General features: G+C 42.1%; 1 protein-coding gene across 1 annotated transcript in view; it reads left to right on the top strand.

Moving 5' to 3' along the window:
* The first annotated feature begins 3,508 nt into the window (after positions 1-3,508).
* Positions 3,509-15,559, top strand: part of CERKL (ceramide kinase like) — a 48,973-nt gene continuing 36,922 nt past the window's right edge. Inside the window, exon 1 of the mRNA XM_044427067.1 lies at positions 3,509-3,800. Within this exon, the coding sequence (XP_044283002.1) occupies positions 3,509-3,800 (292 nt within the window). The remainder of the gene's footprint in view (positions 3,801-15,559) is intronic.

Raw genomic sequence — 15,559 nt, 5'->3', positions numbered from 1 at the left:
TATAAGTTGTGACTTACTGCAGTCCTACTGGTTTCAGTGGCTTGTATCCCATGACCTTGTTTGCACGACAAAATCAATCACACGTAACAAGCTATGGTGGGTTGTTGTATCATCTGAACCCACTGTGGTTTCAGCAGGGTGGCTTAATTTTCATGAACCACCTTGAGAATCCATGCCTTGTTCTATGGACTATTCAACTCACAATGGGTTGTTGTGCTGGCCAAACCCAGCAGGGTGAATTATCATGGGTGGTTGATTACAACTATGAAGCCATTTTGGCAAGAAAGGCAAAACCATCAGCTGCTTGCTTTCACAATTTTGCCAGCAACTACCCTTCCACCAAGATTGAAATGTGCTTTGGAAAGATTATCACTCCTTTCTTGGCTTTTTAAAATGTATTTGCTAATGTCTCAAAAAATAATTGGATCTGCATTTTTCAAACCTCTGAAAAATGCACAATTTTATTATTATTATCTTGGTTATTTACAGCATGCAAGTGTAGACTTACAGAGTCTGTATTCCGCCCATTACTTAAAGTGGGAAAGGGATTTTTTTCAAGTCTCAGGATGATTTTTTTAAACAAAATAAAACCTGTGTCAGTTTTTAGAAATGTGTTATTACTTAATATTATCATGTTCCTCTCCTAACATTCTACTAGTAACAAACACAGCTTTAAAAAAGAATTAAATACCTCTATCTCTTGGTTCTAAGAGTTTTCTTTAAAGTACAGTTATTTATATTCTATCAGACTAGATAGTGACTGAATTTATTATGCTTTTCACCATGGCCTAAATATGCTATTTAAATGGAAAACCACTACTGCAATTGCATTCCCCTGCCATGGTACTCATTCACATAAAATATATTAATTACAGTGATGGGATGAAAAACTAAAAATAGGCTATTGTTTAAATGACAACAGGAGTGGTTTCAATAAAAATATTTCACTGGAATATGTATCTGACATGCTGTCATAAGGTAATGTAAAATTATGCTCAAATGTTGTCTTACACATATTTAGACAGAAAAAAAAGGCCTGTAACAGGGAAATGCTGGGACTGTAGGCCATTTTTTGTCTAAAAACTTGCATAGGATTGTATCTTAATACTGTTAAATTGCCTATAGGATATGGTAGTGACTGAATAGCTTCCTTTGATTTTTCATTTCCAAGCTCGTAATACTTTGCCTTACAGTGACATTTATGGAAAGAATCCATAGTCAACACTTGTGATATAGATTATATAGCATAATTCTGATGAGACCAACATATGAAGTAAAACCATGGGACAATGTTAATAGCAGTACAGCCAGACTATTGCTTCTTGTTTCACTGAAATGAAAAACTAAATTAATGGGCTATGCTTACACCTTTAGTGTTTGAAGAACACTGCATGGTAAAACACAGTGCAAATTAAAAGGAAAAAATGAATTCAATATCCCTGTTCTCTGATTACTTGGAACAAATACAGTGATCATAATGAATTAGTATTTCTGGAAATTTTGATAGAGTATTATCCTTCAGTGAAGCCAATACAGAGCTATTTCTCTGCAGATTGTGTCCAAGTCCATGCTCAGTCCAGAAAGTGTGAACTGGGTAAATCCCCAGAAAAACTGATTGTGGTAGAGCACTGATGGTTAACTGATATGGTTAACTGATACAATATGGTTAACAGATATACGATTCTACAAACCTATTATTGCTGTAGTTTTATTATTTGGGATTTAAAGTATGTTTTACATATTGCTGACATCATTTATTTGCTGCCTTGACCTTCCTATTAGTGAAAGGATAAGATCTAAGTGTCTAAAATAAATATTCTTTAGGGAACACTCGAAACGTATTTTCAAATGTCCTTCCTAGTAACAGAGATTCCCTATTTCCTGGATGTGCCTGTTGGTATTTTCTACCAGGTTGCATTATAATCTGCTTCTAAGACTGAATTTAGGAAGGGAGCCAACTTTTTCAGAGTCCAACACCTTCCATAGGGTCTTGAGAAGTTAAATGATTGAGCAGGAAATATTGGACCTATAGAGCATTCATCTTGGCTGCCCATGACCAGTTGTGCTGCAGATAGAACATGGCTAATGGGGTTGCAGCATCAGCACTTCTTCATATCATTTAAGTGGACTTATAACCACTTGGGACCAGGGTGCTTAATCTTTCCACCCACTTTTTGGGAGCAGAAGGCACTTGCAACTTTGGCTTGAATGGACGGCTCACCTTTTGATACTTGTCAAGAGAAAGCAAAGTACAACCTCCCCCCCCATTTTGGGTCAATGCCCATGGTTGATACTTGCTGCATTTTGACTGCCAGTACTCTCCTGGTCATTGACCAAGCAATTTATTTTTTTATTTATTGTTCCTGTAGATATGTGCATTACTGCTCCTCCAGAACTGCAATTCCAGCGCTTAAAAAAGGAAAGAAATTAAACTATTCATACACAATCAGGGCTCAACAAAAGAAGGACATAATGAGCCACAGAAAGCCTCTCCTATGTGTCACCTGGGTATATGTTTTAGTAAGTGTGACTGTCTAAATGGAGATCAAGAAAAGCAGTCTCTGGAAGGAAAGGTAACAAGGAAGGAGGCTGGAACAAGCCAGAATGAGTCCTGGCAGGCAGAGTAGCTTGAGCTGGCATATTTGCTGGTGGGCAGAGGAGAAAGTGGGCTGTTAACCCACACTGAGCTTTATTGTCCACCAGCCATATTGTGGATTGTTCTAGCAACATCGAGCAACAGGCTGCAGCTTATTTCCAGGGTGTGTTGAGATGTTGTATGAACCCACTCAATGACTACTTCATTTGGCAATGTATTCAGCATCATTTAGTGCAGGAGAACCCATGGGGCAGCAATCCTTACAACGCAACCCTATGAACACTTACTAAAACGTCTCACTGAGGCACTATGGCTGCCTCCTAGGAAAGTGCTTCCTCCTAGGCTCGCAAACAGGTCGCCTGACTTGTACGGCAACCCCCGGCGTTCCGCGCACAGTCCTTCCTTTAGTCTGTGAAATATTGCCGGGAGCTTGTTAGTTCTTGACTGGGTGACAAGGGTCCGCTCCACTCCCGCGGCTCGCAGCATTCTTCCGAGCGCAGGGATCCTCGAGCGCTGCCCCTGCCCGCGCGCCGGGCTCTTTTCCCGCCTTTTGCAGAAGCGCCCCAGAAAAGTTCGCCCGCTCGCTCGCTCGCGCCGTGCCCGCCCCCCCTGCGCGCGAGGCCGGCCCCGTGACCGCGACGGGGGGGAGGGGTCGTGCAGGAGGAGCAGGAGGCCGCGAGCCGCACCGTGAGCCCCAGACGGAGCGCGCGCACTAGGCCGCGCACCCCCCCCCATCCCCGGAAGGGGGGGGAGGAGGAGGAGAGCGGCTCGCGGGCTGCCTTGGTAGCGGCCGCGGAGCACCGGGGCATTTTTGCTTTCCTTCTCTCTCTCTCTTTTTCCCCCGCTCGCGCGCGCGCCTTCCCCTTCCTGGGGCTGCTGAAGCACGAAAACGACGACGCGAGTATCCCGCAAATGCATCGCCGTAGGAGAATAGCGTGGGTCGAGAGCCCGGAGGGCACTGGGGCACTGGAAGCGGGCGCTGGCCGGCAGAGAAGCGGCGGCTCCTCTCGCTCCTCCTCGAGAGAGGAAGGGAAGGAGCAGGGAGAGCTGCCTCTGCGGGTGCGTGAGGAGGCGGAGAAGGTGCGGAGCGAAGACCCCCAGCCGCTCCTCAGAGGGATTTTCGAGATCCAGAAGAAGAGCTGCGACGTAGTGCTGAGCGCCCAGAGGCTCAAGTGGAGCCCGATCCAGCCTGAGCGCCCCGTAGGTGAGGGGTGTGCGCGCGCGAGCAACACCGCGAACGCGACCAAAGCTGCTTCTATGCTGGCGAACGCGTGTGCGCGCTTCCTTGGAAGTAAGCGCCTCTGAATGGGGGTCTGATGGGGTTTACTCCCGCGTAAGTGCGCAGGGTTGCGGTTCACGCATGCGCACGTGTGCTCCCAAGGAAATACTGCTGAATTCAGTGGGATTTCCCCCTCCCTCTCCTTGCCCTTAAAGCCGAGCGTGCTGCCGCCTCTTCGCAGAACAGGTTCTTCCTCCTAGGCATCGAAGCTGTTCAGTTAGTCTCCTGGCCTCTTCAGCGGCTGCGCAATTAAAGAAAAGTTTTGTTATCTTCGTGTCTCAGCTGTATCCAGGGTCGAAACTTAAACTAAGAACGATTCGGTGTAGCTGGTGGAAATCTTGATGAAGAAGAATGTATTTAAATATTAAGCTGACATTTAAAATAACCATCTCGTTCCACCTCCCAGGCTGATTCCAGGGCAGGATTTTATTATTCAATTGTCATTCTTCAAACACGGACTTTTGACAAGGGCTGCAAACCCCCAAGCGCTCCAGATGAGGCTTTTCTCTAGCGGGGGGAGTGGTGCAAGTGTCCGATTACTCATAACCCTCCCCATATTTTCCCAGTGCTTCTCCCCCACTGCTCTTTCTTACAATAGAAAAAAGGAATAGCTTCACAATAACATAGAATTGGTAAAGCTAGAAGCCTTCTGAAAGGGAACATGTCGACACTTTTAAACAGAAACCATTAGGAAGGGAAAGGTGAAAGGAGCTTCTCAGATGCCTTTGGTAGTTCTAGGAGCTGTCCACCCAGAAGTTTCTTGGATTGATATAAATCAAGGAGAAAAAGCTGTTTTCAGTCAGGTATCCAGCTGATAGTGCCACATGTATTTTGCATCCAGTGGTGCAGATCTGACTACTAAACCAAGATAATTTACAACTAAGGGTGTGATGCAGTGAAAATGCTCATAAGGCTCTGAACCTGAGTATTTCTCACATTCTTTTGAGAGCAGGGGGAACAATGGAGGCAATCCTCATTTCAGCACTGCTTCTACTTTATGCGCATCACTTCATTTTTACAGCCAGGCATCCATCCATCCATCCATCCCATTGTTGCATTTCATATATTTTTCATTCTTTTTTTAACCTATAGAAAGAAAGTCTTCAAAATATTCCTGCATAGGGCTATTTTCCCACACAGCAGCTACAACAGTTTGTAAGTATAAGAATATAGGAATTTGCACCAGACAGTTTTTCTCTTCTTCAGTGTTATTTTCAGTCCTGTTTGGCCCAGTCCCAATTTCACAAAAACAGAGTAGGTAATAATGTAATTCTCAAGAGTGATGATAAGTAGAAGAAAGTTCTGATAGTTACTTGGCAAACTAGAGTAATTTATTTCCATAAATTTCATAAGTAATTTATTTTCATAATCTTGATGACTCTGAAGATTTATATTTGAGAAATGATTCTTGCAATTGTTTCTTCATTTGCATAGAAAACTTTATTAGAAGGAAGCCTCTGATCTTGGAGGCTCAAATTATCCAGTACCCTGCTGGGCTGGTGTAAGTAGGAAAGGCAGGAGCAGCAAAAACATTTTTTTTTCTATTCTGTGCTCTTTCTACAAAATTTTCTCTATGTTGGCTTTTCAACCCATGTAGAGAAGTTCTACTGTCAGGAGTTCGGCCAATACTGAGAAAGTCATATGATCTTTCATATTCTGGTCAACTCCCTAACCACAAGAACACCCCTTTTCTCTCGCTTCAGTGCTGCCTTCGTGACCTTGGGAAGCAGCCAGATAATTCCACAATGGCAGTGAATGGCCATTGATAGGTGAAATTGGAGCCCCCTCTTAAAGTCTTAGAAATGTCTACTGCCTTGGGGTAGAGATTCTAAACAATCCTATATTCCCTGGAACATTCTGCCAGGGACCATCAGTTTTCTCTCCAAGTCATCGTATCTGATACCATTGTATTGATCCAGTTCAGAGATGATCACCCCCCTCTTTTTTACAGACCATTTAAGATTAACTATGTTGCTATTTAAGAAAAATGTACAATTAAGGGCACAATCCTATCCTTTCTTTAAAGAAAAAAACTTAGGTGGATAAGGCTGGGAGTTACAGTACTTTTCCTGACTAAACATGCATAAAATTGCTTCCTAAAAATAAAATCATCTCAATTAAATCATGGAATTTGAAATTTTAGGCACCAGTAGTGATTGTGGGGGCTGCTGTGCATGATGCTCCTGCCTGGTCTCTGCCAGATGGGCAGCAGACATGGCCTCCCCATCAAAGCGAACATCCCTGTGAGCGCATGCCTACGTACCTGCTTCCTTCCCTGTGCCCTGCCCTCACCCTGTCCCTGACCTGGCAATCCAGGGGACTCTGTGCAAGCCCCACTGTGCAAAAACTGAAGCTGAATCCAGACAACACAGGTCTTGCAGCTTTTGGCTATGCAGGAATTAACTTTGCCCAGGAAGCATCTGTGCATCATGGTGCCTTTTCCAACCATGCCCCTCCTAAAAATGACTCGATTTGCCCACAGTTATGCATGCCTTAATACCATGCAGACTTGTCCTGTCTGCATAGCTGTACATTGAACTAGCATGTCAAGTGACCTTTGCTAAGCTGGAAAGACAGGCCTGCAGCCAGATGGGTGAGCAAATGTGGAAGCAGAGCAGGGGGTTGGACTTGATGGCCCCTTTCAACTCTACTGCTATTCTATTCTGAATGTAATGTGTTACATGTGAGTCTCCCTTTGAAAAGTGTTCAGAAATTGTGGCTGATCTAGAATTCAGCAGCTAAGATGTTAACCAGTTTTCTCCTTGGAACCAATAGCACTTTTTCTGGACACTCTTTAAGGTGGTGGTTTTGACATTTAAAATCAAAGTCTGAGAGCAGAGTATCTAATGGAGCTCTTGCTTCTATATGAATCTGCCCAGCAGTTGAGATCTTCATTGGTGAATCTTCTCCTTTGCTAATCTGTATATTGCCCTTTTTGTATTTTACTATTATTCTTATGGGAAAATGTAAGAAAACATTATTTTTAAAAGGACTTAGGTCCAGTGGGAAAATCCAGTAGTTATGACTAGCTTTACAAATTGATTTTGATGGGATTTCAGTGAACCTAGTTCGGTCTGTATCCAGCCTAATGTAAAAATACAAAATACTTAACAGTATCCCAACTAAAAACATATTAAATAAATCAGCAGGCAACCCTAGCCAAATTACTAAACAAATTCACATGCTGATTATCACACCAAATGAATAGCAGAAGTTTGTCTTTGCCTGGGGCCTGTAAGATAGCGCCAGAGGTGGCACCAAGCAGAGCTTGAGAGAGCATTCCACAGCCGTGACGCAACTACAGAAGAGACCCCGTCCCCAGTGCCCAGCTCACCGTCGTGTGGAGGCAGTCAGAGCAGCGTGGACATTTTCTGTGTAGCGGTTCCCTGTCAAGAATACTCTGACATGAAAGAAGTTTAAAATCCTTAAACCAGCAGGAAATTGTCCGTTTCTTATGTTTAGCATTGATTTGTCCATACTATCACATCTTCGTGTATGCCTTAATTTGTGAAGTTCTATTTTTGTTAATAGTTGAATTCTTTATATAAAATTGATAAGTAAAGTCCTGAGTAGCTGTGAATTCTGAGCAGTATGTGCTTGCATGCTTTAAGAGACTGTCATAATTCTTATGTAGTTGTGTTTCATGGGAAAAAAACCATTAATTTCTGCTGGTTATGCCTTCTTATCTGAACATTCTGTTGAAACATAATGTGTTGGGTATTTGATACATGTATTACTATCCTACCATAAGGGTCCAACTGATTTTATGATAGTATTAGATTTCTTCCACATATGCTTATGTTTTCGCCCAGATGAACTCAGTGAACATCTGTTACTTTTGTGGTGGTATCTGCTGTTTGCTTTGAAAATTTGTCCTTTTGCTGAATTACAGCTACAATTCTGCAGTTTTTCAGTATTGCCAAGTTCTTCTATCAACAATATATTTTCACTAATGAGCTGTTAATACATAGTTCACTTCTATCATGCATAATCATATCAGCATATGAGAACTAGTAGTTAAATGAGCGTGGGTATTTTAAATGTGATGTGTTACTCATTCTTGTGAAAAAATCAGTTCCATATTTACACATAGCAGTTAAAATCTGTAGTACATGTTTCCTAATAGAGAAGATGTTGGGAATCAGGTATTCTGCTATTGGAATATACACAACACACATGAATTTACTTATTCATCCTAATCTAGTAGCAGTAATTCATGTACAGAAACTGGGTTCTGCTGCCAATGCTCCAAGGTCTATATTATTATTAAGAATATTATTATTAATAATAATAATAATGTAATCCCATTATTTTATTTTACTGCCCCACACAGCTGAAGCTCTCTGGCTGTTAAGAAGGGGAAATGCCACATTAGCACAAAAATCATATAATCATAGATGACTGGCATTGTCAGCATGAAAGCATCTCTGGAGGCAGACCATTATTTGCATCTGTTCACAATATTTAGATTTTCAAAGAATATATTGCAGAGATGGACAAAGAAATGTTGTGACAGAGGAGAATGCCCAAGAAATGTAGTTAAGTCTTATTGTACTATCTAGCCAGCACTTCTCTAATTTCTGAGCCTCCCCCAGCCATTGCCTAAGCTATCCAATGCTGTTGGCAGATGTCATTTCTCTGACAAAGTTTGATATGATACTAGCATTTGATGCATTCATTATAGCAAAATGTATAATCTTGGGTAGGGCTTCTTACTGAATCCATTTGAGTTTCAGAACTTGGGCACATTGCAGTGTGCCTAAAGTTGCTTGGCTGTATTGCCAGGCCAAGACCTGATAGGTCTTTTCTGGAAGAAAATCAGCATTGCATGTTACAGTCCATCCATGTTACTTGCTGCCCCTAATAATCCAAAGATGTTTTGTGGGCTTTTAGTTTGTTTTAAAATAATTGTATCTGCCGAAGTGTTGGAAAGCTTTCAGGTAAGAGCAATATATACAATGTTGAATAAGTTGTTAAACCCTCTAGATTTGTGCTATGGTCAATTTGAAACTTGACTGGTACATTCACACTTTTTCAGATGAACAAACAAACACGCACTGAAATGTTGAAGATGGTGTATTTGCACATGCATTTTGTTGTTTTCATAACTCTTGCGGTATTGCAAGGTATCAACTAATATTCTGTATGTGAATTCTTTTCTTTGGGTTCTTTTAGATTTCATGTTAGAACAGGAAACAATAATTTGATGAGTAAATTTCTAAAAATCTTGATTTTACACAGATTCAAGATTTTATTTTACCTGTTTTAATAGAATTTATTTCATTTTATACCACAGTAGCTAAGGCTTTCTTGGGGGTTAACATAAGTTAATTAACACACACACTAGTTTAAAAGAACAAAACCCAACAGCAATAACAATTGATATTATTCAGCACAGAAGCATAGCAGCAGTGCAGAATAACATGGAATATATAAAAACAAAGTTTAAAAGTTAGGCTGTTTAATTGCTGGGAAAATAAAAAGGTATTCACCTGGCTTTGAAAAGAATAGTAAGTAGATGCCTGTTGGACCTCTTTGGGGAGGTGCCACAACTGAAAATTCCCTCCTTGTGGTAGCAACCCACCTCACTTGTCTCATTGGTCTCTCCACCAATGTCCAGAGTATGGGAAACAAGCAACATGAACTTGAGTTCATAGTACATGAGGGCAATTTTGATCTTACAGGAATAACTGAAACTTGGTGGGATGACTCACATGACTGGAACTCTACAGTTGATAGATACAACCTGTTTAAGAAAAATAGAAAGAATGAAAAGGGAGGTGGAGTTGCACTCTATGTAAAAGACACATATATATCTGCACAGAAATACAAGAAGAGGAACTTAGTAGCCCCATTGAAAGCATCTGACTAAATTTAAAGGGAGCAAAAAATAAGAAAAACATAGTTATTGACATCTATTACTGACCAGTCAAAAAGAGGACAAGGATGCAAGCTTTGAAAAGCAACTTGTCAGCGTTTCCAAGAAGAATGATGTAGTCATCATGGGGGACTTCAATTTCCCTGATATATGCTGGGAGACAAATTATGCCAAGCACGGCCCATCCAAGAGATTCCTGACATGGCTTGCCAACAGCTTTCTCCAGCAGAAAGTAGTGGAAGGTATGAGAGGATCAGCTATCCTCAATTTAATATTAACAGGGATGGCCTGGTAGACAGAATAACAACCATGGGAACTCTGGAGGAAAGTGACCATGCAATAACTGAATTCACAATTGTAAAGGAGACAAAGAATAACTGAAGCCAAACAAGCATCCTGGACTTCAAGAAAGCCAACTTTAACAAACTCAGAAAAATGATAAGCTAATTTTATTTATTTATTTATTTATTTAAAGTTTTTATATGCCATCCCCTTACTACATAGCCTCGGGACGGCTCACAACCATAATTGCCATGGCAAAATACCCTAAAGTAAAAAGGAGTCCAAGAAGGATAGGAAATCTTGAAAAAGAAGATTCTCCAAGCACAACTACGAACAATTCCATCAAGAAAAAAGTGTAGAGGATAGTAGAGGAAGCCCACGTGACTCCACAAAAAGTTAAGTGACAGCCTGAAAGAAAGAAAAAAACAAACATGTACAGGAAGTGGAAGCGGAGCCAGGCCATGAAGGAAGACGTTAAACAAATAGCAAGGAATAGCCAGAATAGCATCAGGAAGGCTAAAGCAAGAAATGAACTGAGAATAGCAAGGGATGCTAAGAACAACAAGAAAGCCTTCTTCAGATACATCCAGAACAAAAGACATGAGAAGGAGAAGGGTGTCCAGCTACTTAAAGTGGATGGCGGAATGATAACTGACAAGGAAAAGGCAGAGGCGCTCAATTCCTACTTTGCTTCAGTCTTCTCCCATAAGGAAATCTACAACCAAGAGGAAGTACAAGCTGGAAGTGAGAGATGGCAGCCCAAGACTGACAGACAAAAGGGCAAGGAATATGTAGATGGAATAAACACGTTCAAATCTCCAGGGCCCAGTGAATTCCATCCCAGAGTGATAAAAGGGCTAGCGGAGGAACTCTCAAAAACACTGGCTATTATTCTTTGATAAATCTTGGAAAACAGGAGAGGTGCCAGACAACTGGAGAAGAGCTGATGTTGTCCCTATCTTCAAAAAGGGGGAAAAAGATGAACCTGGGAACTATAGACCAGTTAGTCTGACATCAGTTCCTGGAAATATTCTGGAGCAAATTATTAAAACATCAATCTGCAAGCATCTTGAAGAAAATGCAGTGATTAATAGAAGCCAGCATGTATTTATCAAAAATAAATCCTGTCAGACTAATTTAATCTCATTTTTTGACTGGGTAATCTCCCAGTTGGACAAAGGGAACACTGTGGACATAATCTACCTAGACTTTAGCAAAGCTTTCAAGATAGTGCCACACAACATTCTGACAAGCAAATTAACAAAAACTGGGCTAGATGGAAAAACTATTAGGTTGATCCAAAATTTGCTGCTAAATCGGACACAAAGAGTGCTCATCAATGGCACCTTCTGGAATTGGATGGGGGTAACTAGTGGGGTGCCACAGGGTTCAGTCCTGGGCCCAGTGCTCTTAAATATCTTTATTAATGATTTAGACAAAGAAATACAAGGAAAGATAATCAGATTTGCAAATGATACAAAACTGGGCATAATAGCTAACACCCTGGAAGATAGAATGAAGATCCAGGGCAATATTTTGATTTTCAAGTTTTTATTATTTCCTACCAATTAAAACAATGATTATTCCAAAGACATCAGACATACTGGGTTGGAATTTTATTCTCTTTACAGTTACTAAATATTTCAGCCCTAAATATTCTATTTCTCTAACCAATGATAAAGAAGATCCAGGTTTGATAGTAGTATGTATCTTTTTTTCCTTAAGTCAGTCTGTCCATTTCCACACAGCCAGTATCTTCTTTAAAATCAGTTCCTAAGTCTGTAACACTTCATTCCTCCAATATTGCGCAAATACAATCCTTGCTGCTGTAATTACAATGCAAAGTCAAATATATGCTTTGTTTATCAAAGTCATCAGAGAGAATGCCTAGTAAAAATACTTCCAGTTTAAATATTACAGGTCTCTGCAACATTTCCCCAAGCCACCCAGTATTTTTTTTTGCTTTATCACAAGTCCACCACATATGGTACCAAGCTTTTGCTTACATTGCCAACATCTATTTGACATATTTGAAGACATTTTTGCTAATCTGTTTGGAGACAAATACCATCTATAAAACATTTTATAAAGATTTTCTTTATATGAAGTTTATTTATTTATTTATTTATTTATTTAGGGAACTTCTATGCTGCCCCATTTGCCGAAGCCTCGGGACGGCTCACAATCATAAATAAATAACATAATATAAAACAATATAATTTAACAGTATAAATTAAGTCGCCCTGGCCAAAGAATAAAATAAATAATATTAACAATTAAAATAACGTTTGAATAAAAAGGTCTTCTGGCACCGAAAAACAAATAACGACAGCGCCAGGCGGACCTCTCTGGGGAGCGCATTCCATAGATTGGGTGCCACCACAGAGAAAGCCCTCCTCCGAGTACTTACCCTCCTAATTTCCTTCACGGAGGGTTCCCGGAGAAGGGCCTCTCCCGCTGATCTCAAGGGGCGGGCGGGCATATATGGACGTAAGCACTCCTTCAGGTAACCGGGACCCAAGCTGTTAAGGGCTTTATAGGTCATAATCAACACCTTGAATTGGGCCCGGACTTCAGTGGGAAGCCAGTGAAGCTGACGGAGAACTGGAGTCATGTGAACATAACGCCCAGTCCCCGTCAGCAGCCTGGCCGCTCTATTTTGAACCAATTGAACTATCTGGACCATCTTCAAGGGCAGCCCCACATAGAGTGCATTACAGAAGTCAAGTCGGGAAGTCACCAACGTGTGTGTCACTGTCGCCAGGCAGTCGTTCTCCAGGTAGGGGCACAGCTGATGGATCAGCCGAAGCCGAAAGAAAGTGCTTCTCACCACTGCTGTCACCTGAGCTTCCAGTGAAAGCTCTGTGTCGAGGAGCACTCCCAAGCTGCGGACCGTGTCCCTAAGAGGGAGTGCAACCCCATTCAGGACTAGGTTCAACTCACCCTCCCCGAAGCCCGATCCGCCAACCAACAGGACCTCCGTCTTGTCTGGATTGAGCTTCAGTTTATTGGCCCTCATCCAGCCCATTACCTCGGCCAGGCACCGGTTCAGCACAGCCACTGCCCCTGGATTGGTGGAGAACGAAAGGTAGAGCTGGGTATCATCAGCGTACTGATGATTCTGCAGCCCACACCTCCTGATGACCTCTCCCAGCGGTTTCATGTAGACGTTAAACAGCAAAGGGGACAAAATGGATCCCTGTGGTACTCCATGGCATAGCTGCCATGGCGCAGAGCCATAGTCCCCCAGCACCACCTTCTGGAATCGGCCATTGAGATAGGAGTGGAACCACTGCAAAGCAGTGTCTCCGACCCCCAATCCCGCTAGTCTATCCAGAAGGATACCATGGTTGATGGTATCGAAAGCCGCTGAGAGGTCCAGAAGAACCAACAGGGACGCACTCCCCCGGTCCTTCTCCCTGCACAGGTCATCATACAGGGCGACCAAGGCAGATTCAGTACCATACCCGGGTTTGAAGCCGGACTGAAATGGGTCCAGATAATCAGTTTCATCCAAGAGTGCTTGGAGTTGTCCCGCCACCACCTGCTCCAACACCTTGCCCAGAAACAGGATGTTGGCCACTGGTCTATAATTAGTGGCCATCTCTGGATCCAGTTACACTTTCTTCAGGACCGGTTGGACTACCACCTCCTTTAAAGGGGCAGGTACCTGACCCTCCCTCAGAGAAGCGTTAACCACTTCCAAGATCCAGGTCCCAATCCTGTTCTTGGCGTTGTTAATTAACCAAGATGGGCAAGAGTCCAATAGGCAAGTGGTGGGACGTACTCGTCCAAGCACCTTGTCCACATCATCAGGCCACAATAACTGAAATTCATCCATTAATTTTGGACCAGACGGCGACATTGGTATCTCCCCAGAAGCCTCTGAATCACTAGTAGAGTCTAGCTCGTGACGAATCTGAGCGATTTTCTTCCTGAAATGCTTGGCAAAGTCGTCACAGCGGGCCTTCGAGGGTGGAACCAGATCTTTCTTAGGGCCAGGATGGACCAGCCCTTGTACCACTCGAAAAAGCTCCGCCGGATGGCATTTTGAGGAGGCAATGGAAGCGGAAAAAAACTTCTTTTTCGCCGCCTTCACTGCCGCAGTATAGGCCTGATAGTGGGCTTTCAAGTGTGTTCGGTCAGATTCATCCCGTGATCTCCTCCACCTACGCTCTAGCCGTCTCCCGGCCTGCTTCATCACCTACAATTCAGATGTATACCAAGGGAAAGAGTGGGCTCTGCCTGGTGGGAGAGGACGCTTAGGAGTGATCATGTCAACAACCCTAGTCATCTCCCCATTCCATAGTTCGACTAGAGCCTCAACAGGAGCACCAGTCTTGTTAGCCAGAAACTCCCCCAGGGCCTTCAGGAATCCGTCCGGATCCATCCGGCTCCAGGGACGGACCCACACAATCGGGTCTGCACCCTTACAGAGGGAGAGGCCGCTCTCGAGCACAAACCTCACGAGAAGTTGCCAAAGTTATCTATTTCTTTCCCACAGCTTTTGCCATTTCTGCAACTCAATATTATATCCAAAGTTTTGTGCCCATGATATCATAGTTTCCTTGACTTTGTCCATCTTCCATTTTCATATCTAAGAGAAAGTTATACAATCTTTTAATTATTTTTTCATCTGATCTTAAAATTACTTGAACAAACATAGTTTGCTCCTTATAAAAACCATACTTTTTATAATCTTTAGCATACCTTGATTGTATTTGCACTTGATGCCACCAAGAAAGGTCAATACCCTGTTCTTGTAGTTCTTGCTTTGATTGCAATCTTCCATCATTATCAAGAATATCATTATAAGTCACAATCTTGTTAAAGTTCAAAGCGTTTGGATATACAAAAGCTTCCATGGGGGAAAGCCATCTCGGTATCTTATTATAGAGTTTTGTCTTTAATTTTTCCCAAACCGAAATCAATGAGTTCCTAAAATAATGATTTTGAAAATACCCATGAGTTTTGCATTTCTCATACCACATCAAAGCATGCCACCCCATTTACAAATCATGACCTTCAAGATATAGAGTTCTTTTGTTTCTTAAAGTTATCCATTCTTTTAGCCACATTAAAACACATGCTTGATAATACAACAACCAATCAGGAAATCCAAAACCCCCATTCCCTTTAGCCTCCTGAAGCATTTTTAACTTAATTCTTGTTTTTTTCTTTTGCCATATAAATCTCAAAACTTGTGTATTTAGATCATCAAAAAACTTTTTCTCGGTAAGATCCAGGGCAATCTTGATAAACACTGGGCTCAAAGCAACAGAATGAGATTCAATAAGAACAAGTGTCAAGACCTCCACCTAGGAAAAAGAAAACGAATGCATCGATACAAGATGGGGAATATGTGACTCAATAGAACTGAAAAAGAGAAGGATCTCGGAGTAATTGTGACAATAAGCTAAATATGAACCAGCAATGCAATGCAACCACCAAAAGGGCAAATTTTGGGGTGCCTTAACAGAAGTATTACTTCCAAATCACAAGAAGTAGGAGTTCCCCTATACTC

This window comes from Varanus komodoensis, unplaced genomic scaffold, assembly GCF_004798865.1.
Source record: "Varanus komodoensis strain SLA01 unplaced genomic scaffold, ASM479886v1 scaffold18_1, whole genome shotgun sequence".
Classification (NCBI taxonomy): Eukaryota; Metazoa; Chordata; class Lepidosauria; order Squamata; family Varanidae; genus Varanus; species Varanus komodoensis.
Note: the sequence above shows the minus strand (reverse complement) of the source record. Positions and strands in the feature narration are given on the sequence as shown.